At 32.8% G+C, this 26,514-nt stretch overlaps 2 protein-coding genes and 1 long non-coding RNA gene across 6 annotated transcripts; 2 read left to right on the top strand and 1 right to left on the bottom strand.

The window, feature by feature from the left end:
- Window positions 1-1,760: 1,760 nt before the first annotated feature.
- LOC123696588 lies at window positions 1,761-20,416 on the bottom strand. 3 transcript variants are annotated; one of them, XR_006752101.1, is made up of 3 exons: window positions 20,297-20,416; window positions 2,515-2,652; window positions 1,761-2,373 (listed from the first exon to the last, which is right to left on the bottom strand). It is a non-coding gene; the product is annotated as an uncharacterized LOC123696588 (long non-coding RNA). The 3 variants fall into 3 exon arrangements; XR_006752102.1 differs by lacking the exon at window positions 20,297-20,416 and adding an exon at window positions 2,852-3,464; XR_006752100.1 differs by lacking the exon at window positions 20,297-20,416 and having other exon boundaries at window positions 2,515-3,464.
- Window positions 8,334-20,882, top strand: LOC123696572 (myb/SANT-like DNA-binding domain-containing protein 4). Of its 2 annotated transcripts, none has more exons than XM_045642832.1 (6): window positions 8,334-8,504; window positions 8,892-9,027; window positions 12,353-12,535; window positions 12,612-12,810; window positions 13,219-13,545; window positions 20,781-20,882. In XM_045642832.1, the coding sequence occupies exons 1-6, from the start codon at window positions 8,443-8,445 to the stop codon at window positions 20,789-20,791; spliced, it is 918 nt and encodes a 305-aa protein (XP_045498788.1). In that variant the 5' UTR covers window positions 8,334-8,442; the 3' UTR covers window positions 20,792-20,882. The 2 variants fall into 2 exon arrangements, with proteins under 2 accessions (XP_045498788.1, XP_045498790.1); XM_045642834.1 differs by lacking the exon at window positions 8,334-8,504 and adding an exon at window positions 8,753-8,818.
- LOC123696567 (aarF domain-containing kinase 1) lies at window positions 20,835-26,514 on the top strand. Its single transcript, XM_045642827.1, has 6 exons — window positions 20,835-21,275; window positions 21,694-22,104; window positions 22,431-22,604; window positions 23,848-24,048; window positions 24,447-24,653; window positions 26,146-26,514. Exons 1-6 carry the CDS (start codon window positions 20,835-20,837, stop codon window positions 26,260-26,262), a joined length of 1,551 nt encoding a protein of 516 aa, XP_045498783.1. The 3' UTR covers window positions 26,263-26,514.

Here is a 26,514-nt window from a genome sequence, read left to right as displayed (position 1 = left end):
TAATTATTATAATATCTATCTTTTTCTTCCCTAATATTTACGTAATTATGCACATAAATTTAAACAAGATTTTTTAAGGTTTCCATTTTTTAGATTTTCGTGCTCTTCTAGATTGCGTAAAAAATAGATGCGGTCTTTAAACAGACTGGACTCCTAATAGGTACTATTTATAGCTATCATTTTGGTAGAAAATATGTCAACATAATTTAAAACTCATACTGCCATATCTATAGAAATTAAAAAATAGTCTCTTTTTAACTTGTAGTCAGATACGATACAGATATATATTTATTGAAAGGGCTACAAACTGAAACAATCGATATTTATTTAATGTGAAATGACATCACTTTAAACTTTTTTCCATACTATATTCAAAATCTGTGGATGTGTCACCCGCTACTATCGATCCCCCTCAATACCCTCGAAAACACGCTTTATGGGGGGGGGAAGCCATTTCGAACATTTTGTATGAAGTTTCCTTACTGTATGTATCTGTATATTGTGCTGCAATGATGATCAATTTTTTCACCTATGGACCTGCACTAAAATATAAGCAGTATTCAGAAACTTTAAAAGGATTAATATATACTGTAACTAATCACAGTAACTATGTAATGCAGTTTCATTATTTAAATCTGTTTAGGTAAACAAAATAATGTTTTAGGAGCGAAAAAATATTATTCAAAACTACTCGGTCAGGCACACTGAATAGGTTTAACCCTTAGCAGGTATCGTGGGTCAAATTTGACCCAGAAGCGAACATTTTCGGTTATAATTCTTTAAATATTTATGCAACGACTGTGCGCTTCTAAGTATTCTCAGTGCGTCGCTAGCTGCGGCGGGGGGTGGATGTGCAGAACTGTGACTATCTTAGGAGCGGAGGTAAGTAGCTTTCTGGGTCACGTTCGACCCACGACACCAAATAAGTAACTTTTTTCACTGAGTGTAATTACTTACTTTTTTGGTTTTATTGTTTATTTGTACTACATTGGTGGGCTTTTTGAACGACAGACAAATCGAGGAGTTGATGAACGACTAAAGTGATGATTTGGAATTGAAAAATGAAAGAATACCAAATGTAAACCAACTTTGTGACGACGAAATCATCAGCGATCGAGACAATCCCTAATCTGTTAGTTGCTTAGAAGACAGTGTATTTGGAGTAAGTTCTGACGACGATGAAAACGAAGAGGAGATACGAGAATAATAGAAAATATACGAGGAACGAAAATACGAGAGATGAGAGTGAAGAAGATGAGGATGATAGTTGATGGTAGAAGTCATTTTGGTTTTGGCTGTCATTTTTTTTATTTTATGCTGATTTTAGAAGTAATTTGTTTTTTTGTTATAATAAAGATATGAGAAGTGCCATAAATATATTTTAGTTAAAGTTTTTCTAACATTTCTATTTTTTTTTTTATGTTTTAAGTTCACATTAACCAAAAGTGCCAAAAAATAAGGTTATTTACAAATGTGTGTAAAACATGATATTTTTTTTATATTCTAAAATTAAATACGGTTATTTTGTAAAAAAAATATTTTTTTTATTTCTTATCTAACCATATTTTATACAAATAATAAAAAATCTACGTTCTACAACAGATTGTTTGGTATGGGTAGAATTTGACCCACGATACCGGTAGTGTTGCCAAAAAAGGCGATACCAGCTAAGGGTTAAAAGTAATACACTTAAAAACTACATACAACACACTTTAAAAGTAATACACTGTAGGTTTAAAAGTAATACTGCACTTATGTACTTAATTTTAATTAGTCTTTATTTAGTAAGTAATTCACTCTTCTAGCTTTTACAATAATATACTTAATTTAACAATTAACTAAATGACTACTTCAGTCTTTATAACCAAAATTACATACTTTTGTTTTAAAACATTAAACAATGGTTAATTACCAAACTTATTTGTCAATAAAATAATGCTCCAGTGAATCGGGAGTGTGCAGTGCTGCTAGTGCCAGGTGCTGTTCCAGTTAGTCGGACCAGGGAACCACTAGTTCATGCTACATACTACACGCCATTACCATAGAGACAAACAAAAATAACCTATTAAAATAATCTATTACCTAACTAAATTATTAAGCATTATTCTGCCACTCATTAGCTCGTCTTGGTTGCTGGAAATGGGTCCAACCGCCACACTCGGTTCATCACCATCCTCTTGTTGCTCAGCCATATTACTAGGGAGAGGTAATTGAACATCCAGTGCAATATTGTGCAGAACACAATGTCAATTCACCATTTTTGTGAAGTCCACACATGTATGGTTCCCACAATGACTATATGAAGGAATCATGCATGGCTCCTCCATATTTCGCATTGACATTAATAATCTTTAAACTACCATCACATAATATCTGAAAACAATAATTTTAAGTTATAAAAAATAATATTCTATTTGAAGTTGCTTTATTATTTTGTTTTAATGTAACATGATTAAAAACAATGCTTACTAACCTAACTAATAATATGTATACAAAGAAATATGTATAGCTTACCATTTGCACATTTAAGGAATGGTATCCTTTCCTGTTAAAATAATTCTGTTCATCTATGTGGGGTTTTACAATAGATATGTCAGTGCAATCTATGCATCCTATGGCCAAGCCACTGACAATTGAAGTTTCCTTTGAAATCTGTAATTATATTCACATTTTATAATCAATGACAATTATATTAAAAAATATACCTAATACAATTGTCAAGACTTTCAAATGGTTTTGTTTCATAATACTTTGTAAATCTTTAAAACATTTAGAATTGAACAGAAACAAACATTTTGTATTTAAATGTCTTTTTAATACATAATATGGAGTATACTTAATTGTTGAATACCTAATCAATGTGGTGTAATAGAATTGTTTGTGACTACAATAGCAGCGACAGGCAGTGACCTTCTTCAATGCAAAGGATTAAGTTATTTATTAAAATTGTTCAAAACATTGAAAGTAAATAAATTTATAAAAACACCTCTTGTCGAATTCTTGCTCTTATTTGGCGTGTTTGAGGGATTGGTATTTTTTTTTTCATTACGTAGGCTGCAGCAAAGCTCGCTAAAAGTTTTGGACAGTGCTAGTCGTTCGCTAAACGGATGAATAAGAACTGCCGTACCTACGTATTACAGGTTCTTTGTGGGGGGAGGAGGGCACACGTAGGTATTTGATTATTTTTTTTGCGCGTCGACGGAGCCCCGCTTCGCGGGGCTCCTATTTCTGTGTAGTTTTTTTTTTAAGAAACCAAACCTAACCTAACGGCTAACCTAACCTAAACTTGATTTTTTTTTGAGCGTCGACGGAGCCCCGCGAAGCGAGGCTCCTTTTTCTGTGTAGTACTCCGGTAGTCATCCGGTAATCGGACGACTAATTTATTTTATTCATCCGTTTAGCGGACGACTCGACACTTCGAAAAGTTTTTTGAACATAGAACGCACTTGAAATAATAATTGTTCCGCATTGAGATAATATTAATATGGAGCAGACACCACGAACAAAATCTGTGCGCCAAGCGCGGCGGCGCGGGGCGCGCGAATGACGGCTAGACAGTCATAGATTATGCGATGTCACTGACTCACCGCTATAGAGGCGACACTTTGTTTCATTCTGTCTATTTTATTGGGTGCCACTCCTTACATGCACGTTGACTTGAAATTTTCTTTGTACTTACTTAATATTTATTTTAGGTATAAACTGACTTTACTACGCGGGGCTAACAATATCTGGCATATAATATAGGATGATGTAAATAGTGACGTCATATGGAATAATTTAATTTTTTCGTGTTTTAGGTTCAGTCAGGGCTATGGGAAGTTTTATTCCTTACAAATTGAGCCTTTTTTAGAAAAAAAAAAATAATTTTTCCCTTTCTTCACGGCCCAGACATGGAAACCTTGAATAGAAAAAATATTAATTACTTATCTCTGAACTAGCGGTCCGCCCCGGCTTCGCCCGTGGCACATATTTCGCAATAAAAAGTAGCCTATGTTCTTTCTCAGGGTCTTAAGATTGTCTGTGCCAAAGGAGAATGCCCATGAAAGTATGGACCACAGTACAGTGTTGCGTCAATGCCAGAGTGGTTTTGGAGGGTTCTTCGATATTCAAAAGATTTTTACCAATTGATTTTTGTGTGATAAAAACAGGGGTTTTCAAGATATTGAGAAAAATGGGAAATAACCTCAAAACTTAAATAACCCCGATTTAGTTAGGTTTATGTGTGATTTAGGTAACATTTTATCGTCCAAAGGTTATTTTTCGATTTACATATTTAATCTATGCGTAGAGCTTATGCTTACAGACAAAGTCTATCTGTTCATCGGCTAGTGTAGGTAGGCACCAGAAATCTTCCGGGACGGATTTCAAGAAAACCTAAATATATACTTAAAAAATGCCAATTGAGTTTTTATTCGGTTTACATGTTGTTGTTGTTGTTGTTGTTTGAATCATTTTTTCACTACATATTCGAAGAAAGAAACAAATAAGAAATAACTGGTTACCTACCAAGCTATGTCATAATAATATTTTTTTATATATATATATATACATATTTATATTATTTTACTTCACTATCTTTGTTAAAACAACCTATAGTGTATAAACAATACCCTATAGAGTGATTTTATGTTAATTGATTTTTTTTGTAATTCAATGAAAACAATAATCGATATTAATACATTTAGCTATTTACCATAGTAAATGTAATAAGTTACCGCTTGGTTACCGTGGTAACCGGTAATGGACACTAAACGGATCTAAACAATTACATGTCTTATTAGATTTTACAAAACATTCCCTGTTCAAAATATATTTTCCGATGGTAAGAAGGCCTCTAAATTGCCGAGATTTTTTTTAATAGTATTGTTGTCTTGATGCATGAGAAAAACCAGTACCAAAAATGGGCATTCTCCTTTCATCAAAATCGGTCCAGCAGTTTATGAGCCAATTACAATCAAACAAACAAACAAAGTTTTACTCTTTATAATATTAGTGCAGATAAATAAATAATAATTCAATTATACGTTCAAGTCAGTAGCTTATACAATATCAATTAAAAAAAATTGGTGATTGAGTAATTGATTTTCATATTTCATGATTTCACCTTTTTTCAATTAACAACCAGTCTATGCTTTTCTAAATATGTAAAATTATTATTTTATACTATAAAAATATACGCCAGCAAATATTACTAACAACACTTATTTCATGCCCAATGTCATATCTTAAATTTTTAATCTATGACAAAATGTCGCCCGCCAAAAATTTTGCTCTAATTAAGTTTTAAAAATTATTATCTAGTTACTTACTGATGAAAAGTTATTCCTTTGCACTTTTCCGTATTCTTTGTATTATTTGTGCAATATCGTAACACACACGTAGGCATATTTGATGCGTTTCACTTTAAAACAAATAAAAAATGAGCGTGACGTTCGCGCCAAAGAGCGAGCAAGCGACTGAGTGCAGTTACGCCACATGACGTATGTTGAGTGGAACATAAGTGATGTAGGCGGTATCGTCTCCATATTATTATTATCTCAATGTTGTTCCGGCATTTCATCAATTGTCTCCAAACTCCGTCTGGACGCATTTCTTTTTTTGGCGCCTAAGCCAAACTTCTTCACTGTGGGCAGCTTTTAAAAGTCTTAAAGCGTGCATTTTATGAAAACTTTTTAAAATTTTTTAAATCACCAACACGACACGGAACTTCAACAGTTGATTATAAAATCAGCCATTTTGTTTCGATTTCTAAAAGCTGTTAGCCACAGAGTATAGAGTCATCAGTCGGGATCTCTTACTAGCGACATCTATTACGCAATGTTCGAACTACTACTCATTAGTCATTACCTAGAGCCAAAGAGTAAAGTAATATAACTAGAGCGTACCTACCCCAGGCTTTTCTTTTCAATTTATAGTTTTATAATTTTATTCGATTTCTGGGGGTTTAACACTCAAATGAGATAAATATCATTTATTTCCTCTTCTTTTATTGCAATAATTAAAAGCTTCTACTTGAATGGAGTCTTCAGAATCGAAGTGTTTATTGATACCGCTTAAATAGTTTATTTGTGGCCTTACACCAACTGAATGTAAAAAATCTGCACGTAAAGGCGGAAACATACTTACGTGTCGTGGCGTGTCGTGGCGCGCCAGGAGCATATCGGTTTCATAAATTTAATATGGTTAGGGACATATTTGCGTGTCGTGTCGTGACGCAACGCGTTCTGTCGTGGCGCGGACTGCTCGCCACCGATTGCGCCAGAGCGGTGGTGGGGGTTATGGCGCGACACGGCACAAGTACAACAGACAAAAATGTGTTTCTATACTGGCGCGTGGCTCGTGGCGCAAACATCAAGCGGGAATTAAATTTTAATTTTAAAAATGACTGACGATCTCATAGAACTCGTACGTCAAAGAAAAGTTATATATGATTCTAAGTGTAAAGATTGCAAGGACCATTTCATGAGAAATGCTGCTTGGGAAGAAATCGCTGAAATCTTCGCGAATTGACTTCCTCATATTGTGCTTTGTTCATCCTAGAGTACTGATGAAATTTCTCATCGTCACTCTCCAGTTCTTTAACAAGACGATGAAATGCACCTTTGTCTTGTCTCCCTCTGTTTATAGTGTGAACCCAGTATCTTCTTTTATTTTTTTTTGCTCTTAAGAAGTTTCATTGCTAAGATAAATTGAAGGTCTTCATCAAAATCACTATCCGAATTAGAAGAAAACATTATTTATGTTTGAACGCTGCAAAGGTTCGTCAAGTACTGTTCAGAAATAACGCCAGAGTACGCCACGACACGACATTTTAGTGTGCACACTCATCGTGACGACAGTAAGCGTCACGACACGCCACGACACGTAAGTATGTTTCCGCCTTAATTTTCACTTCTTCACGCATTTTGGCACACAACACTTTTTTTCTTCGTGAGAAAAACCAAAATAACGCGAAAACCACCATAAAAAGAATATTATAAACTTTTTGATTTTTGAACATAACATTGAGACATTGACATAAGACATTTGACACATGTAATGTTTTTGATCAGACATGTTGACGTTCCGTTCCAACAATGCGCAAAATTTATTTTATACTAGCGGTCCGCCCCGGCTTCGCACGTTTTCTCTACATAAGATCCATCCTCGTACTTCAAGAAATATAATAAAAAAAGAATTATCGAAATCGGTTTAGCCGTTCTCGAGTTATGCGCTTACCAACACATTTTGCGATTCATTTTTATATATAAGATTATTTACACATCCCGAAGATTTATTGTGCTTATAAGACTAAATTCATATAAAATAAGAAATAAGTGATATCTTTACGTTTATAATGTTAAGTATTAAACAAAGATCATACAAGAGAGAAATTCTTACAAATTGTCAAGTAACCTCTAAATACTAAAGTAGAACGAAGCGTTATAAAATTGCAATTTTCGGTTAAATACTAATTAGATATTTCCAACTTTTGTATGCAATAGTTTGCTTTTAAAATATTAAAAATGCATTACAGGTGGTGCCATCTTATAGCGAATGTTCGAACTATTCCGTGTTCACGGTTTTGTACTGAAGTTAAAATGTACTTAGTGAAATGTGTGCGTACCTACGCTAGAAGTACGAGGATGGACCTCGTACTTCAAGAAATATAATAAAAAAAAAAAGAATTATGGAAATCGGTTTAACCGTTCTCGAGTTATGCGCTTACCAACACATTTTGCGATTCATTTTTATATATAAGATTATTTACACATCCCGAAGACTTATTGTGCTTATAAGACTAAATTCATATAAAATAAGAAATAATTGATATCTTTACGTTTATAATGTTAAGTATAAGTATTAAACAAAGATCATACAAGAGAGAAATTCTTACAAATTGTCAAGTAACCTCTAAATACTAAAGTAGAACGAAGCGTTATAAAATTGCAATTTTCGGTTAAATACTAATTAGATATTTCCAACTTTTGTATGCAATAGTTTGCTTTTAAAATATTATTTACATTATTTGTGTTCATCGTGTTCATTATTAAAAATTAAATTCTTACAATTATAATATGTATTTATCATTTTGTTCAAAATGCATTACAGGTGGTGCCATCTTATAGCGAATGTTCGAACTATTCCGTGTTCACGGTTTTGTACTGAAGTTAAAATGTACTGAGTGAAACGTGTTAGCGTACCTACGCTAGTTATCGAACGCTCACAAAGCGTTTCTCTTGTCGAAAGTGCCACTTGGCTAAGCATTTGTATGGCGCCTGTCGTATGACTTTACTTTACTTTACGCTCGGTCACGTGACGTATCTCCAGCTTATGTCAATCTCATACATTCGTTTATCTATTCTATTAAACTTTACGCTAATAGAAAGCCACTTGGCTAGAGGCAGAAAGTAACTATTACTAGGTATATTATTTGCTCTGTGATAACCAGTGATAACTATGGAATCTAGACTTCGTGCGAGTCCCGAACAATTTAGTTTACTAATAGAATTTATGGAAAGGTAGGTTTTTTCCGAAATCTGTCATTTATTTTACATTTTGTTATTCTTATGAAACTCGATTCAAACCTTGGCTGGTTGAGTGGTTGCAGAGCTTGACCGACCATCAGTGCGTACCTACGTCAGTCGCGCTTGTCATATTATGTATAGAAATTCGTAAAACCGTTCATAGCTAGACCGACCATACGCACGCGTAGGTATTGTTAGTGTCATTGTGATGCGTATCGTCAGGACCAATGTCAGGACCGACGGTACGCACAGACGGTCTGTCAAGCTCTGCAAGTTGCAACCAGCCTAATACTTGTTTGCTAAACATGGTATTAGAATGTTAATAGCAAACTTTCGGCTAATATTCTCACTGTACACTAATCTTATGAATATTATTTTTAGCCACGGTGATCTTTCAAGGCCACAAGTTGGACTTCAAGGAAGGATAAGGGGTGAAGGCCTGTGGCAAGAATTAGCCGAAATGTTAAATTCAGTGGGTGGAAATGGTGTTAACAAAACTTCCGACAAATGGAAAAAGGTAATATGATAATTAATTACTAAGCAAAGTCTGATGTTGCTTACCTCTGAACAGAGGCGGCGCAAGGCGTTACCCGCAGTGGATTCTTTTTTTTTTATAAGATGTCATTGTCAGAGTAACTCAAAATGGAGAAATAAACCATCCACGCGAAGACGGACATCCATGCGGACGGAGACGCGGGCGGAAGCTAGTCAGAAATATTACAATACAATTGGCAAAAAAATACGCACGCACAACGCACTATATGTTTTTACTTTTAGGCGCAAAAAAGTGACATCCTTTGATCCTTTTTTTATCGGAAATATCTAAGGAGCTTCTCTTTGCACGAGTAGAACACCCAGAGTAAACACGATTTTTAAAAAAATATTTAAAACTAGCTTTCCGCCCGCGGCTTCGCCCGCTTTATCTAAAACCTAATAAGTTATATACTAAACCCTTCCTCTTGAATCACTCTATCTATTAAAAAAAACCGCATCAAAATCCGTTGCGTTTGCTTCTTTGCTACGCTTTCCTTCTTGGACGCATCACAAAGTATAGAGTTGTATGAGTAAATTTCCAATGTGCAATATAGCTCCCCTGAAGAAGAGTTAACAAACTATTAATTCCGGTTACTTTATACGTTCTGGTAATTTATCTGTGTGAATAATGTGGTATCAAATCCTTTTTTTTTAACATGAAAAAGGGTTTAGCGTCATTAATTACGATATTATGTCTATATTAATAACTTGATTTTCAGTCCTTATTAAAATCTAAAATAACATACAATTTCACGGATATACTTCTCCCCAGATCAATATGTATTTAAAGATAAACTATTGAAGTCTAGTCCGGACCCTGTTAGCTTTTAGTGCTCAAGTCAGACTAAGTTTTGTTCTTTGTGTTCAAATTGTACTAAGTTCGTTTTAGTTCGTTACGTAGCTCAAAGATTCTAATTTTGTTAAAACTCTGATAGTAGATTTACTGACTTCTCTGTGGAAACTAAATAACAGTTTTGCGAGGGTGTAAAAGTTTAGAGCTCGTCCATTTTTAGGTATTTTTTGGGATTTCTTGAAAATAACGGAGTGTCGAAAATAACTGAAATCAAAGTCAAACTGAAAATATTAATGTTTTGTTTTTTTAATATATTTGAAATAAAGGTATGATAAGTTTCATGTATTAGTATATAGATAATATTGTGGTCATCTATAGATACTAAAATTATAAAGAGGAAAGGTTTGTAATTATGTATGGTTTTCACGCATAAACTACCGGACCGATTTTGATGAAATTTGGCACAGACAATCTTTAGACCCTGAGAAAGAACATAGGATACCTTTTATTGCGAAATATGTACCACGGGCGAAGCCGGGGAGGACCGGCGGGCGGCTAGTTCATTATAATTTATTAATTGAATTTTACTACAATAATTATTTTTCTTTAAGATACTGTAAAGTGTAAATAATACATATTCTATAAATTTCTCCAAGTTAAAAAATAAGACATTCAGAGGAGACACTCGACGTTACTTTCCTGCGAAATCGATTCTTCGTAACTAATTAATTCAAAATTAATGACTGCACAAATATTTAGAACTAGCTTCCGCCCGCGACTCCGTCCGCGCGGATGTCGGTCTTCGCGTGGATGGTTTATTTATCCATTTTGAGTACCTCTGACAATAACATCTTATAAATATCTATTGGACCCAATTCCCAAATACGGCTAGGCCTATAATAATACGCAACGTGTGTTCGCGGTTCTACGGAACAACGTCTATGGATAAAGCTGAAAAATTAAGATTATTTTTTTTTCTACGTATTTTTCCAGGATAAAAAGTATCCTATTTTACGCCCAGGATAATAAGGTATAATTATACCAAGTTTCATCGAAATCGAACCGCTAGTTTTCACGTGATGCCTTCACATACAGACAGACAGACAGACAGACAGACAGACAAAAATTTTTTTAATCACATATTTGGGTTTGGTATCGATCCAGTAACACCCCCTGCTATTTATTTTTTCAATATTTTCAATGTACAGAATTGACCCTTCTACAGATTTATTATACTTATGTATAGATATTGGAATTTTCGCGGCCGACTGAGCTACCTAAATAAATTCGTAGAAAAAAAAATTGATACCTACACTAAAAAATTTATTATTTTGCTGATATATTATGTAGTGATTACAGGCGCAAATTATTTTAATTAAAATAATTATTTTAAACCAGAATTAACAATACTTGTATGTAGGTATACCTACTAAATTATATTTAAAACGATAAATTAAATTAAACTAAAAAACACAAAATATGCAAAAATAAATTAAAATTATTATTATACGAGCATAGAACATGAAAAAGAAAATACATAGTTTGACAGGCTTAGTGCTTGACAAAGTGGTGAGTGGTGACGTGGTTTTCACACATCGAAAATATTACCAACACATACAAACTTTTTTCTATACTATGAAGTTTACTGTACATATATGTATCTGTATATTGTGCTTGATGCGACAGCACGACGACCGATGAAAATTTGTGATTAATTTGAACGTGTGCCGTAATACCAAAAATGATGAATGAAAAGTCAATGCTTTTCCATTTTTTTTGCATATTGTGTAACTTAACAATGTAAGCCATGTTTCGAATTACATTACATTAAGAATATTGCCGTTTTTAATACAGAATTGATGAGTAGAAAACATATCATTTATACTTTAAAAATGTGAGAAATACAAATCGTTTACAATTCGTTGTATTTAAGTATTTTGCAATAAAAATCATTTGGGAACCTAGATAAATACTGTCTTATTCCGAATAACAGCACAATTAAGTGGAAATATGCTCAAACTGAAAATGATTTTGGTATTACGTTTGTATGGAAAAATTGTCGTCCGCCGGCCTCTTTAATGCTCCATCAGAATCTGTAATTGCTCCACTTCTATAATTATTAGTTTATTTATAATTAATTTTAAAATTTTTTTTATGAAAAGTGAATATTTTTCATTCTATATGGAAATCAAGTTTTCAGTATTTGGATTTTTTTTAAAATTAATTATAAATAAACTAATAATTTTAGAAGTGGAGCAATTACAGATTCTGGTGGAGCATTTAAGGAGCAATTTTTGAGACATTAATAATTAAAAAAAATAAACTTTCCGCGCTAACTTCCTTCCGGTCATTTACGAGTATCAAAAAAAATCTTTTAATTAAATCCGTCTTTTTGCATCATCCCTTAGGGGGCCTCGCATAATATATTTTCCCCACATAAAAGTTAGGTCTTGCGCCGCCACTGCCTCTGAAGACCATTTATTTTAATGTTAATATTTTATATTTCGTGCTATAGGTATGGTCTGACTGGAAGACTAAAACAAAAAAGAAAGCCTCCCTTATAAATCGGGATGTTCGTGGCACTGGTGGTGGGCCTGGTAGGGGAAAACCATTGAGTAGACTTGAGGAGAGGGTGTTAAGGTTAATTGGGATTACCGCATTTACTGGAACAGAAGCCATAGAAGAAGCGGGATTCCAAGTGAGTGAACATTCATATTTGATAATTCTATAAAAACTTGCCTAATTATGGTCAACAATTATATTTTTGTACTTAGGAACCATCTCAACCTCAAGGTCCTCAAGTCAATAGAGGGGAAACAGAAGAAAGGATTATCACCTCCATACCAGCACCAGAAGAAATGACTATGGAAGCATTACCTCTAGAAAATACCGTACCAAATGTAACATCAGCTTCACGAGCTCATCCAGTCAGTCCTGTGCCAGGTCCTTCCCATAGTAGGACTATACAAGGAGGTAATTATTATAAAATTAGTATAGTAATAGGTAATTTGACAGAACAATTTTTTGTTTTAAAATTTTTTTAAATACCTATTCATTGATTTAACTAAAGAAAAAATCCAATAATTTTCAAAAGTTACTAAATAACGAACTCAATTTGTTGATGCTGTCAAATAGCCTAGTGGTGGTAAATGCATAAAAGTGGTATTAGGATACCTACTACTAAATTATTGATTTATTTATTGAAACTAATTGAGTTATTGAAACTTAAAACTACCTACATTAAAATATAATACTCAACATTATTAAATAAATTAACTGCCACCATATTTTGTTAGTTTTCTCTCCATGTTAGATTTTTTATTCATCCAATAAACTACACACTACAATACAGAGTAATACAGCTTTTATCTATGTTCATAGAAAGATCGCCCGTATCTGCCGGCCCTTCTACACCTCGTCGTCGCAGAAGATGCCAAACACCATTTGACCGAGCCACCAGTGAGTTTGTGGCAATAGAGGGAAAAAGATTGCGTTTTGAAAGGGAAAGGGATGCGCGTTTATATGAGCTGGAAACTGAACGGCTCAAAATTGAAGCACAACGTATCCAAGTTGATAGAGAGCGAGTGCAAGTGGAAGCTGAGCGCGTTCGGGTCGAAGAAGTCCGCACCCGCATAGAGGCAGACATACGTGACTCCACGAAACAACTTAATTCAAGAATATCACAATTGATATTACTCCTCGAAAATCGTAATTAGAGACCAAATTAATTTATTATTAACCGACTTCAAAAAAAAGGAGGAGGTTATCAATTCGGCCGGTATCTTTTTTTTTTATATGTATGTACACCGATTACTCCGAGGTTTCTGAACCGATTTACGTGATTCTTTTTTGTTTGATGCGGGATGGTGTCGAATTGGTCCCATAAAAATTTTATACGCCTTGGCCCAGTAGTTTTTATTTTATGATCATTTTTGTCTTGACTCGATGACTTAAGGTGGATGTTCCGACCGTCCCTCCATACATTTTTGATTACCTCTAAACACTTAACACAGACACTATTTCTTTAAAACTAATCATTTTATCACTTCTCTATAATGAAATGTGTGCGCGTTCGACCTTTTTAATCAATAATTTACAATATTTACTTAGAAAAACAACAGTAAAATACCGGAAAAATTTGACACTTCTACAGTAGTGTGCGTGACTTTTGCCAAGCGAAACACGACATAAAGCACGACATCTAGCGCATAGACTATATACTTATTACAGATCTAGCGCGTCAATGTCTAAACGAAAGGCGATGTTTAGACATAAGACGCGCTAGATGTCGTGCATTCGCGTTCGTTATCTTATACATAATGAGCATAATTCTAATAAATCAAAGTTCTGTGTAAAAATTGAGTAATTTCATTTCCAATCGTTCAAAGAAAATAACAATAAAATAAAATAAAACTAATGACCTTAGAAACTATGTTTTTTTTTGTAAACAATTTATTACTCATTATTGTTCGTCCGTCGTAGGTCTGTAAACTGTATTGTACACTGAAGGTAAATGGTACTGTAGGTACTTTAGTTCGGCGTCGTCGTCGGCTTGATATAAATTACATTCTTGATTTCATTGACACGCGCTATGATTTGCGCGCGGAATTTCTTGTGTTGTGAATTTATTTTTGTATGCTATGCATTTTAATTGATTCAAATTGCAATGTTTCTCTAGTATGCATTTGAGACTATATTGTAAATTGTAATAATTGATCGTGGGTATAGTAATTAATTATTCTAATAACGCAATTAGTAATATATGTATTTTCGGTGGGATTCAAAACAAAAAATTGGCGTGATTTTTATGAAATTTCACCACATTGCAAATCACATCAATCATAGTTCATACACATGTATGACGAAAGTGATTAGTATTGTGGCTAACATTGACTCATCAGTTCATCACTGAAACCAGTGATAAATCAGTACCTATATGATATTGTGTTTGAATATTTTTAAACAATGATATAAGTATACAATTATTATAAATCGGTAAACTATCAAAGTAATCACAAACTTGCAAACATTGGTAAAATGTCCAGTAGTTTATGAGCCTATTCATTACAATCAAACAAACAAACAAAGTTTTCCTCTTTATAATATTAGTGTAGACAAACACTATGAATACGATCACGAATGCAAATTCGGGGATTTTCTAATTATTGCTAAATAATAATTGAATTCGTTTTGAAATACTCTATAATTTTTAGTGTATAAATAAATAGACATTTATAATGTGGTGCTCATTTTTTTTGTACTGCTAACGCTATTGTAGGTACCTATTTTCGTTGTTTTATTTCAAGTGAACACGGCCATACAATTTTGTCACGAGCCGCCTATGATTGTAGGTACTTTTGTTAGGCTCCTTCGTCGTCCGCGTCACGTCGGCTCGAAAGTTCTTGATTTCATTGTCACGCGCTATGATTTGCGCGCGGATTTTCTTGTGTTGTGAATTTATTTTTGTATTATTATTATTTTTTATTTTTTTTTATTTTATTGATTCAAATAAAATATTTCACTAGTATGCATTTGAGACTATATTGTATTATGTATAATTTATCGTAGGTATAGTTATTCTTATAACGCAGTTATATTTTCGGTGGGACAATTTGACCCGTGATTTTTCTGAAATATCACCACGTTGCAAATCACATCAATCATACACACGTATGACGAAAGTATAGTGGCTAACATTGACTCATCAGTTCATCACTGAAACCAGTGATAAATCAGTATATCATATTTTATTGTGTTTGAATATTTTTTAAACAACGATATATACAATATTATTATAAATCGGTAAACTACCAAAGTACTTCCGAATTTTCAGACAGACAAACAAGTAGTTTTAACACGCAGTTTTCTTATACTAGTAGCAAAAATCAAAACCATAATATTATGTTTACCTACTATATTTTACTAAAAGTCGAGTGCGTCGAAATCGTAAATAATAATATAATGTTTTTCACCTTCCTGGTTATTTTCCCATAGTAAATAGTGTTTTAGGTTTGTTGTTGTAGGTAGGAATAATAATAATTATTCTTACTTGTTGGTTATGAAATGTATATTGAAATAATTTACTTTTACAAATCATTAGTGATATTAGTTTTGAGTGAAAATGCTTGGATCAGCATAATATTATATGGTACTTCAAATACATGTTTTGATAAAAAAACAATAGTGTAATAAAATAAAACTGCGTTTTATTGTAATCAATGTTGACAGTTTTAAATTCCAAAATTATTGATCAATAAAATAGTTTACACCAACAAATATAACTTTTATTTTTATAACCATCGTTCATAATATAAACCGTAGCAGGTGGCGTTTTGAAGTTCTGTCTACTCATACAGAAAAATGGAAAACTTGTTTTTTTTGTAAACAATTTATTACTCATTATTGTTGTTTGGCTGTGTGTTTGGCAACTCGAAGCGTGGTCGTCCGTCGTAGGTACTTTTGTTCGGCGTCGCGTCGTCGCTCGTCCGCGTCGGCTTGATATAAAACATTCTTGATTTCATTGACACGCGCTATGATTTGCGCGCGGAATTTCTTGTGTTGTGAATTTATTTTTGTATGCTATGCATTTTAATTGAATCAAATTGCAATATTTCTCTAGTATGCATTTGAGACTATATTGTAATAATTGATCGTGGGTAGGTATAGTAATTAATTATTCTAATAACGCAATTATATTTTCGGTGGGATTCAAAACAAAAAATTGGCCCGTGATTTTTATGAAATTTCACCACATTGCAAATTATATATTATACAATTACAATTACAATTATTATAAATCGGTAAACTATCAAAGTAATCACAAACTTGCAAAATATGCTTTTCCGAATTTTCAGACAGACACACAATTTTATTAGTTTGTTTTAGCAAAGTAGGTACCTATACCTATACGCTTACGTCGCGCGTCGCGTCGCGTCGTCGAAAACGGTGCGCCCAGAAACAAACATACCTACCTAATTCAGTTACAATCCTTTTTTTGTTCCGTAATATATTGTATTCTAATACGATTTTTTTTATTCGTCGGCCAGTTCTACTAGGTATAAAAAGATAAAATTGAAATATAATTATTGTAGCGACAGCCATATGTTACTATGTTTTTCACCTTCCTGGTTATTTTCACATAATCTTATATATATATAAATGAATCGCAAAATGTGTTGGTAAGCGCATAACTCGAGAACGGCTGAACCGATTTCGATAATTCTTTTTTTATTATATTCCTTGAAGTACGAGGATGGTTCTTATGTAGAGAAAACGTAAACATGTACCACGGGCGAAGCCGGGGCGGACCGCTAGTCTATACAAATATTATAAAGAGGAAAGGTTTGATTTTTTTGTTTGTTTGTTTGTTTGTATGAATTGAATAGGCTCCGAAACTACTTGGCAGATTTGAAAAATTCTTTCACCATTCGAAAGCTACATTATCCACGAGTAACATAGGCTAGGTTTTATCCCTGAAATCCCACGGGAACGGGAACTATGCGGGTTTTTCTTTGAAAACGCGGGCGAAGCCGCGGGCGGAAAGCTAGTCTAATATAAAAATGAATCGCAAAATGTGTTGGTAAGCGCATAACTCGAGAACGGCTGAACCGATTTCGATAATTCTTTTTTTATTATATTCCTTGAAGTACGAGGATGGTTCTTACTTCTTATGGAGAGAAAACGTAAACATGTACCACGGGCGAAGCCGGGGCGGACCGCTAGTAAATAATAAAATAATAAATAGTGTATTAGATTTGTTATTGTATCTTGTATACCTACGAATAATTATTCTTACGTCTTGTTGGGAAATGTTCAAATACCTACCTATTGAAATAATTTACTGTTACAAATCATTAGTGTTATTAGGTAGTTTTGAGTGAATAGGCATGGATCAGAAATTCAGAATATAATATGCTACTAACTACTCAAATACATACACGCCAAACTTGTTTTACATTCACGCCATCTAGAGTTCAATCTTTATCATTTTTGTATACGTCTGTGTGTGTAAACGACCCTGTATGCAATGACAGATGTTAAAACGCATGGTTTTACCGAATTGGGTGGATTTTAAGGCAATGATATGACATATTTAAATAAAATATAATATTCAGTAATCGCCATGACTATTCCTACGACCTTAATCTTTTCCAATTACGCAAAAACTCAAATAAACTAGAAATGTAGAATTCAGCGCCATCTAGCGGGACATTGGCTGGGAACAGATCGTAGCAATCACCTTAATTGGAATGTAGCAAGTAACTTTGATTCGCTTCCCGGTTTGATGATGGAATCGGAAGGAGGCCATAGGAAATCTATATAGCCATAGGATATCATATTGACTCAACTTTATCGAGTTTGGGCTGATTCATATTGAAAAATAAATAAATGCGTTAAAAACAACCGACTTCAAAAACGGAAAAGTAAAATATAAAAAAGACTTGATATTATTAATTACAAAGTACATTATTAAGTATTATTATATTATTTAGATGTGCTATTTACTAAAAAGGTTTGAAGTTTTTGAAGTCGGTTGTTTTTAACGCAGTTATTTTTATATATTTTAAATATAATTTTAATTTAGGACATTTTGTATTTGAAGCTTTTTAATTATATTTTGTTATTATTTTTTAAGACTCCTTTTATACTACATATATTAATTTTATAAGTGCATATCTATATATATAAAAGAAAGTCTGTATGTTCCAACACTTATAACTCGAGATCTGCTGAACCAATTTTCATGGTTTTGGACTTAGATTACAAAATAAAAGACAGATGGAGCGTTGCCGAACTAAACCGAATAATTTATCGTCATTTTCAATAAACCTATGTGTGCTGTCATTTCGCCGCTGCACTGTACGTACACGGTGCTTCTGTGTGCGTGTAATGTTGCTCGATATTGAAAAATTTCCCAAATTTTTCCCCGACTACGGAAAAAAGAGAGTTATGTTTTTCGAGTTTATGGATGTATGTATAATATTTCTTTGACACGCCCTGCAGTATAAACCGTTGGACCGATTTTGAGTTGTGAGGTTTCATTGCAATGATCTGAATTATTATGTTAGTGGCGGTAGTGACGTAGGCTATATACATAAATGAGAAGTCAAGTTTTAATTTTTATTTAAATTCTTTTATTACATAAAGTACCTGCCTACTAAAGTTATATATGGACAAAATAATTGTATTCAATTTTTTATTAAATAAATTACATAAAAAAAGTTTCAATCGTAACTATAATAATTATATTATTTTTTATTTTTCATAATATATGAATACGAATAGCGGTAGTTTTTAGTCGAGAATACGGGACATTTTATTTTCATCATATCCATCATGGAGTTCGCATAAATTAAATCGCTAGCGAAAACGACTATGACGTTTTTAAGCTTTATAAAAGTAACAAAATAATGTATTATGCTTATTAAAATAATCTAATAATTATCATGAACCTTTAGTGCACTATACAAATAATCACATTCACGATCGAAAAATCCAACAGCATTACCCTGAAGATCTTTTAACCATTTTACCGTTTTACCAATAAAAATGGCAAATTCCTTTTCAAAATACTGGCAACATACGTTGAAGTTTTGTATTCCTTCATATCTGTAAAATTATTATCGTATTAAAGAAATAAATCAGCCAAATAATCTACAGAAAACCTGTGAAACGATGTTTTATCTTTTTTTTTGTTTTCGGGAACAAATTTTACAGCGTTTTATTATCACAAGACGGCATATTTTTACTAAAATTGCAAACCCTTTTTGACGTATTGCATGACACTTTATGCGCTATAGCACTGGTGCAGCGACGTATTTGTTTTTGATTTCGTATTTTCTTTGACAAGGGCGACGGGCGGTTGTCATGCTCCATCTGTACTTTATTTTGTAATCTAAGGTTTTGGATTTGTTGGATTTGTCCATTTTCGTGGATACCTTTTGGAACACTCGCTGTCAACCATGCATGGTGATTGGCGGTTGATGGTGCCACACGGTCCATGAATCATATATTCGTGATTAGAACATCATGTCGTTCTGGATCGGTTACAGGATTAGCAATCCCTGCACATACAATTTTTATCCGCCCGAATTCTTTCGACTAACCAAATTAAAATGTGTGCATGCTGCAAGCCTTATTTTTGTCATTCGATTGAATACATCCATCATTGAATAATCCCAAAGATGTGTTGCTTTTGTAACTCATAATCGGATTTTTTGCTTGAAAACATGTGTGGTAATGTCGAGCCGATCAATTGATATCTGTCCGGGAAGCAGCAGTTGAATAATTTCCATCCATTTCGGATTACATGTAAATATTGTAATGAATAGATCTGACCAACCATAAAGACGAAAATATTATGTATGTCATTGCATCTTGCGCATATTCATGACTAAGTAACTTTATATTTTAAATAAGGTTAGAAGTACCTACCTAGTTCTAACTTAATAAAACTTACCTTGATTTCATAACTAATTTTCCGTGTACCTTTCAATGAGGTTAAACACCGAAGATCATCACAAAGACATCAAAAACTTTGTTTATTTAACCTAAAACGATGAATAAACTCCAATTCCTCCATCTCCACAATTTGCACCACTTTACGTCGATTTATTCTTATTTGACGTCTTTGCAATGATGCTTCAATATTAGCAGCCCATAATAATCTTAAACTATGCATTTTCACTATTTAATTTGAATTAAAAACACACAAAAATATCCTGTTTATTGTTTACTCCAGTTTACTCGTAAATAGCGATTATATCTGAGGTTATATAGGTTCTACGGGACTTCTTTCATGACACGAGTGACACTTTGACACTTGACATGTGTCAGTCAAATATGCCGTTTCAAATTTCAATGTCAGTGAATTGACTTTGGTCAATCGACTGATAGGTCGGTGACGTTGTTGCTGATAATTCGTTTATTCTTTAATTATAAAGTTATAGGATAAAACATAAAGAAGACTATGTAAAACATTTATTAAAATCTGCAACATGCTAATAAGAAACGTGTCTCGTGTTGTGAAGTATGGACTATATGGGAGTGTGGCCATAGGTAGCGGAGCTTTTGTTACATCAGTGTATACTGACGGTGATTATGATTCCCTTGCTGTTGTGAGACATACTAGGGCAGCACGTACCGCTTTAGATATTGGAAGGATATACAAATCTATGCTTTACAGTCAAGAATGGGACAAGGAATCCAAAGAGTACTTGCAAGTAAAAAGCGATGCTCATAAAGCAGGGGCAGAGAAACTGCTTGAATTATGTAAAACTAATAAAGGTGTGTACATTAAAGTTGGGCAGCACGTCGGTGCCCTCGATTATTTGCTGCCCTCTGAATATGTATCAACCATGAGGGTTCTACACAAAGATGCACCTAGAAATACTGTAGAAGAATTGTATAAAGTTATTAAAGATGAATTAAAAAAGGATGTAAGTAATTCATGTTACTCATATTAACTTCATTCTCAATCTAATTAAATATTTAGATAATGTGTCATATTATAATATATAATATACATATATAAAAGAATAAAAAATGTTAACAAATACAATTATATATTACTGTTATTTTTATGTGATTAAATCTTTATAATTGCAATTTTCCTGTAAAGAATTTAATATCTAAATGTGATATTGCATAATTATTATTGCATTGTTGCACATTAATGCAATGTTATGCAATATTTCAGTATATTTTCTGAACACAATTTATTATTCATTATTGACCTTCATTTCGTCTCTAATATTATGTTGTTTTCATTGTCATGCAGTGAATAAGCTTAGTTAAGGTTTCCTCTTAACATATAAAGAAGATTTCCTCATAATTGATTAACTATTTTTCTTCTAGCCATCAGAGTTATTTGTGGAATTTGATCCTGAGCCTTTAGGTACAGCATCCCTTGCACAAGTACACCGAGCAAGATTAAAAGACGGCAGAGAAGTGGCTGTAAAAGTCCAACACCATTATGTACGAAAAAACATTTCTATTGACTTAACGTGGATGGAATTTCTAATTAACGTCATGTCGAAAGTGTTCCCCGAATTTCAAATGGATTGGCTCGTTGAGGAAACAAAAAAGAATATAGCCAAAGAACTAAATTTCTTAGAGGAAGGCAGGAATTCGGAAAAGGTTGCCGAGTTATTTAAGAATTATACATGGCTGAAAGTGCCTAAGATTTTTTGGGATTACTGTTCAGAGAGGGTGCTGGTTATGGAGTATGTGACAGGGGGTCAGGTTAATGACACTAAATATATTGATGTGAGTATAAAAATTGTGCTGTTGTTGATGTTTATAGAGTACAAAGTTTATTTATAGTTAGATGTTATCATGAATAATTATTATAAAAGAAAAAAGCTGAATGAACATTATGTAAATTATAAAATGCATAAATGTAGAATTTAGTTAAGTAGGTACCTAAATATGTACATTTTATTTTTAGATATTTTTGTGATTTGATGAAACAAGAAATCTGCGTCTTATTTTTACACATTATTATTTTCACCATTAATTCAGTAAGATACAGAACTATAACTAATTATTTTAATTATTTTATTTGTATAAATAAAATGTCAACTTTATTCTAGGGTCATGGCATTAGCCGAACAGACTTGTGCACAAAACTAGGCGACCTGTATTCACATATGATATTTGTCACTGGTTTTGTACACAGCGACCCCCATCCAGGCAATATTATAGTTAGAAAAGATCCGGGAGACAAGGATGTTACAGTTTTCCTTTTAGATCATGGACTGTATGCGGTAAGTGTTTGTAATTTTGTCTTTTATGTTGTTCATTAACTGACACTGTCCTCTGAATACAAGTCATTTTGTTAATTATATTGATACTTGATTTTAATGTCCAATTAATTTTTTTATCAAATTATTTATTTTTATCTGATTTTTATCTAGCATTCTATACAATCAAAGGTTATTTAACTCAGTTTATCAATTTATATTTTATTTTTGCATATCAAATTAATAAAAAAAGAATATTCAAATATCAAGAAGCTTATTTTTATGTTTATTTTGATAATAATCTAAGAGCCCACGACGGCCAGACTTTCCTTTCTTTAGGAAAGTTGAAAGTTTCTCTGTATATGTCTCCGATACAGATAAGAACGACTAGCGATTATCAAGTCTGGGTTGTGGTTACTTTGGCAGGAATCAGGTAGTAAAGGTGTATAAAATTGTACCTAACTTTCATTATACTTTAAAAGCTAGATTTTATATATATGTTACTTGGAGACTTATAAAAAGATGTTACCTCAAGAGCCGGACGTTTTCATAGTTCTTACATCTTGCCAGACACATTTAAAAAATAACTAACATATCATCAAATTAACGTTACTATCTAAAAGTGTATCAAATATGCAATAACCCACTAAAAACATTAGTTTATTATAATAAATGACTAAAAAATAATAGTATATTATATTTAATAAAGTTATCACTTATCTTTTAAGGGGACTTATGTCGATGGAATTCCATGTATCTCAATGACTTTGTTATTGTGTCATCGAGATACATGAAATTCCATCAACATAAGTCCCCGTAAAAGATAAGTAATAACTTATTATACTTTTATTTTTTAATCATTAATTATAGTAAACTAATGTTTTAGTGGGTTATTTCATATTTGATACACTTTTAGGTAGTAACGTTAATTTGATGATATGTTAGTTATTTTTTAAATGTGTCTGGCAAGATGTAAGAACCATGAAAACTGTCCGGCTCTTGAGGTAACATCTTTTTATACGTCCCCAAGTAACATATATAAAATTTAGCTTTTAAAGTATAATGAAAGTTAGGTACAATTTTATACACCTTTACTACCTGTTTCCTGGCAAAGTAACCACAACCCAGACTTGATAATCGTTAGTCGTTCTTATCTGTATCGGAGACATATTATACAGAGAAACTTTCAACTTTCTTAAAGAAAGGAAAGTCTGGCCGTCTTGGGCTCTTGATCTATAAGTTCTGTTAAAAATATATTCTTTTACAGCAATTATCAGAGAAATTCCGTTACGATTATTCCAAATTGTGGCTGTCGATAATAGCAAGAGATAAAGAGGGAATCAAAAATTACGCAAAGAATCTTGGCATTGGGGATGATCTCTATGGATTATTTGCTTGCATGGTGACTGGCAGACCATGGGATGTTATTATGAAAGGAATTGATGTCACAAAACCATCTTCGGGAGAGGTATGAGATAAATTTTATAATGTTAGTATAGGTTTGTTACATAGCATTCTATTTTATGTGAGTATATAGTATGATATTCTGAATTTAATTGAATAAATCATAAGGATTATTATGATAAAAAATTTGATATTATTATTCTCAAACCTTCAGCTTCAGTTTACATGTAGTAGAATATTAAAATAACTCAATAATTTAAATTAAGATATGCTATATCATAATACAATTGCACCAATATTTGCTTCGCTGATTCGGTAAAAAATATTAATTATAAATTTGGATATAAGTGGGTCCTTGTAGAAAACTTTGTTGTAGTAATAAGTACTTGAAAGTAATACGCCATTCCTTTTAGTCCTTAGTTTAAACATACTATTCACCCGTCCATTTCTCGAACTTTCCAGAAATCAACATTCCAAAACGAGTTACCGAATTTCCTGCACCATGTCACACATTGCCTACAGCACGTGGACAGACAAGCACTATTAGTTATGAAGACGAATGATCTTATACGCAGTATAGAGTATGCGTTGAGCGTTCAGGACAAGATGTGTGGGTTCTTAGTCATGACCAAATGTTGTACGGAGAGCATATTCAAGCTCGAAGTTAAGGTGAGTTAATTAATGGGAATGTTCGTTAAGCTGTAAGTAATTTATCTAAACTTATATTATTAAGGCGAAGCATTTGTTTGTTTTGTTAAACTCAGGAACTAAATGACATAAAGGTTTTGTAACATCATGCTTTTTTAGGGTTCCGTAGCCAAAATGGCAAAAACGGAACCCTTATAGTTTCGTCATGTCCGTCTGTCCGTCTGTCCGTCTGTCCGTCTGTCACAGCCGATTTACTCGGAAACTATAAGTACTACAGTGATGAAATTTGATGGGAATATGTGTTGTATGAACCGCTACAAAAATATGACCCTAAATAGTAAAAAAAAGAATTGGGGGTGGGGCCCCCCATACATGTAACTGAGGGATGAAATTTTTTTTTTCGATGTACATACCCGTGTGGGGTATCAATGGAAAGGTCTTTTAAAATGATATAAAGTTTTCTAAAAAACATTTTTCTTAAAGTGAACGGTTTTTGAGATATCAGCTCTCAAAGTCGTAAAAAGTATGTCCCCCCCCCTCTATTTTTATAACTACGGGGTATAAAATTCTAAAAAAAATAGAGGTGATGCATGCTAATTAACTCTTTCAACGATTTTTGGTTTGATCAAAGTATCTCTTATAGTTTTTGAGATAGGTTGATTTAACTGTAATTTTGGTTAAGTTATTGTGCTTACACTGAAAACGATGGCTGAACCTTATAAGATAGATCAAAAAATATACTACAGTATTGTACACCTTTAAAAATCCGCGATGATATAAAATCTTTATAATGTAGGTACTTTTTACGAGAAATATTAGCTTATTCAAGCAATACGCCATTAATATTAATATTCATACATAAAAGTACAAGGCAAAATATCGGGAGAGTTTAGGCTCCATTCACCAGGTGTATAAATTGACATAATAAGTTTATTATATTTGCTGCTACGGAACCCTTTGTGCGCGAGCCCGACTCGCACTTGGCCGGTTTTCCTTGAATGTATCATGTGCGTTAAACTGTATTAACTGCCATAATATTATATTATTATTAATACATAAAATGGAACATAAACTCTCCTCCTTTTTTGAAGTCGATTAACTACGTAAACCAATTGTTTTTATAAATATAAATTTGTGAAGTGTATTTTTTGAAATTTGAAATCTTACCAATATCGACAGTAGGTTCTGATTTGGATTTCATTTATATTCTTTTAGTATTCAATGGACACCATTTAAGTTTATACGAGGTCGTTCATTTAAATTTTGTGCATTGAATATTAATTCGGTTTCATTGAAATTGTCTTCCGTATTGCCGTGGTACTTAATAAAATAAAATTATGTAACCATATTACAAAAAGTGTGTCAAATTTTTGCTGGTACTTATATTTAATTCCTGTAAAAGTTTGCTTTAGTCCTCCAGATGCCGTCTATAAAAAAAAAACTTTTTTTGCATTTATGTTTATGTGTCTTTTTCGAAATGCAATTATTTACCTGTTGTTTCTTTTTGTTACAGAACGAGCAATCGAAAATGAAACGACAAGTACTTAATCTTAAGTATGTATGGTCATTATTCGTTCTATATTTCTACGGGCTCTATTTAAATATACGTCATAGTGTAAATTTTATGTAGATAATTGTACCAAAAATAAGTGTAAGTTCGTGAGTGATAGAAAACGCCCAATTGCTTTTATAAATAAGTGTTTTTGAGCTTTATTTGCATTGACAGTTTTTATACTCTGGCTTTAAATGTTTTCGACGGTTATATGACGTAAACGTCAGCGTAAGATGTGTTAATGTACTCGTATTTCTTCAAATTTCATAAACGCTAATGGTGGGTACAGACTGGTGAAATGTAACATGCAATGAAAGAATTCACCGTACA

The sequence above is a fragment of the Colias croceus genome, chromosome 13 (genome assembly GCF_905220415.1).
Source record: "Colias croceus chromosome 13, ilColCroc2.1".
NCBI lineage: Eukaryota > Metazoa > Arthropoda > Insecta > Lepidoptera > Pieridae > Colias > Colias croceus.
This window is presented reverse-complemented; position numbering and strand designations above follow the sequence as displayed.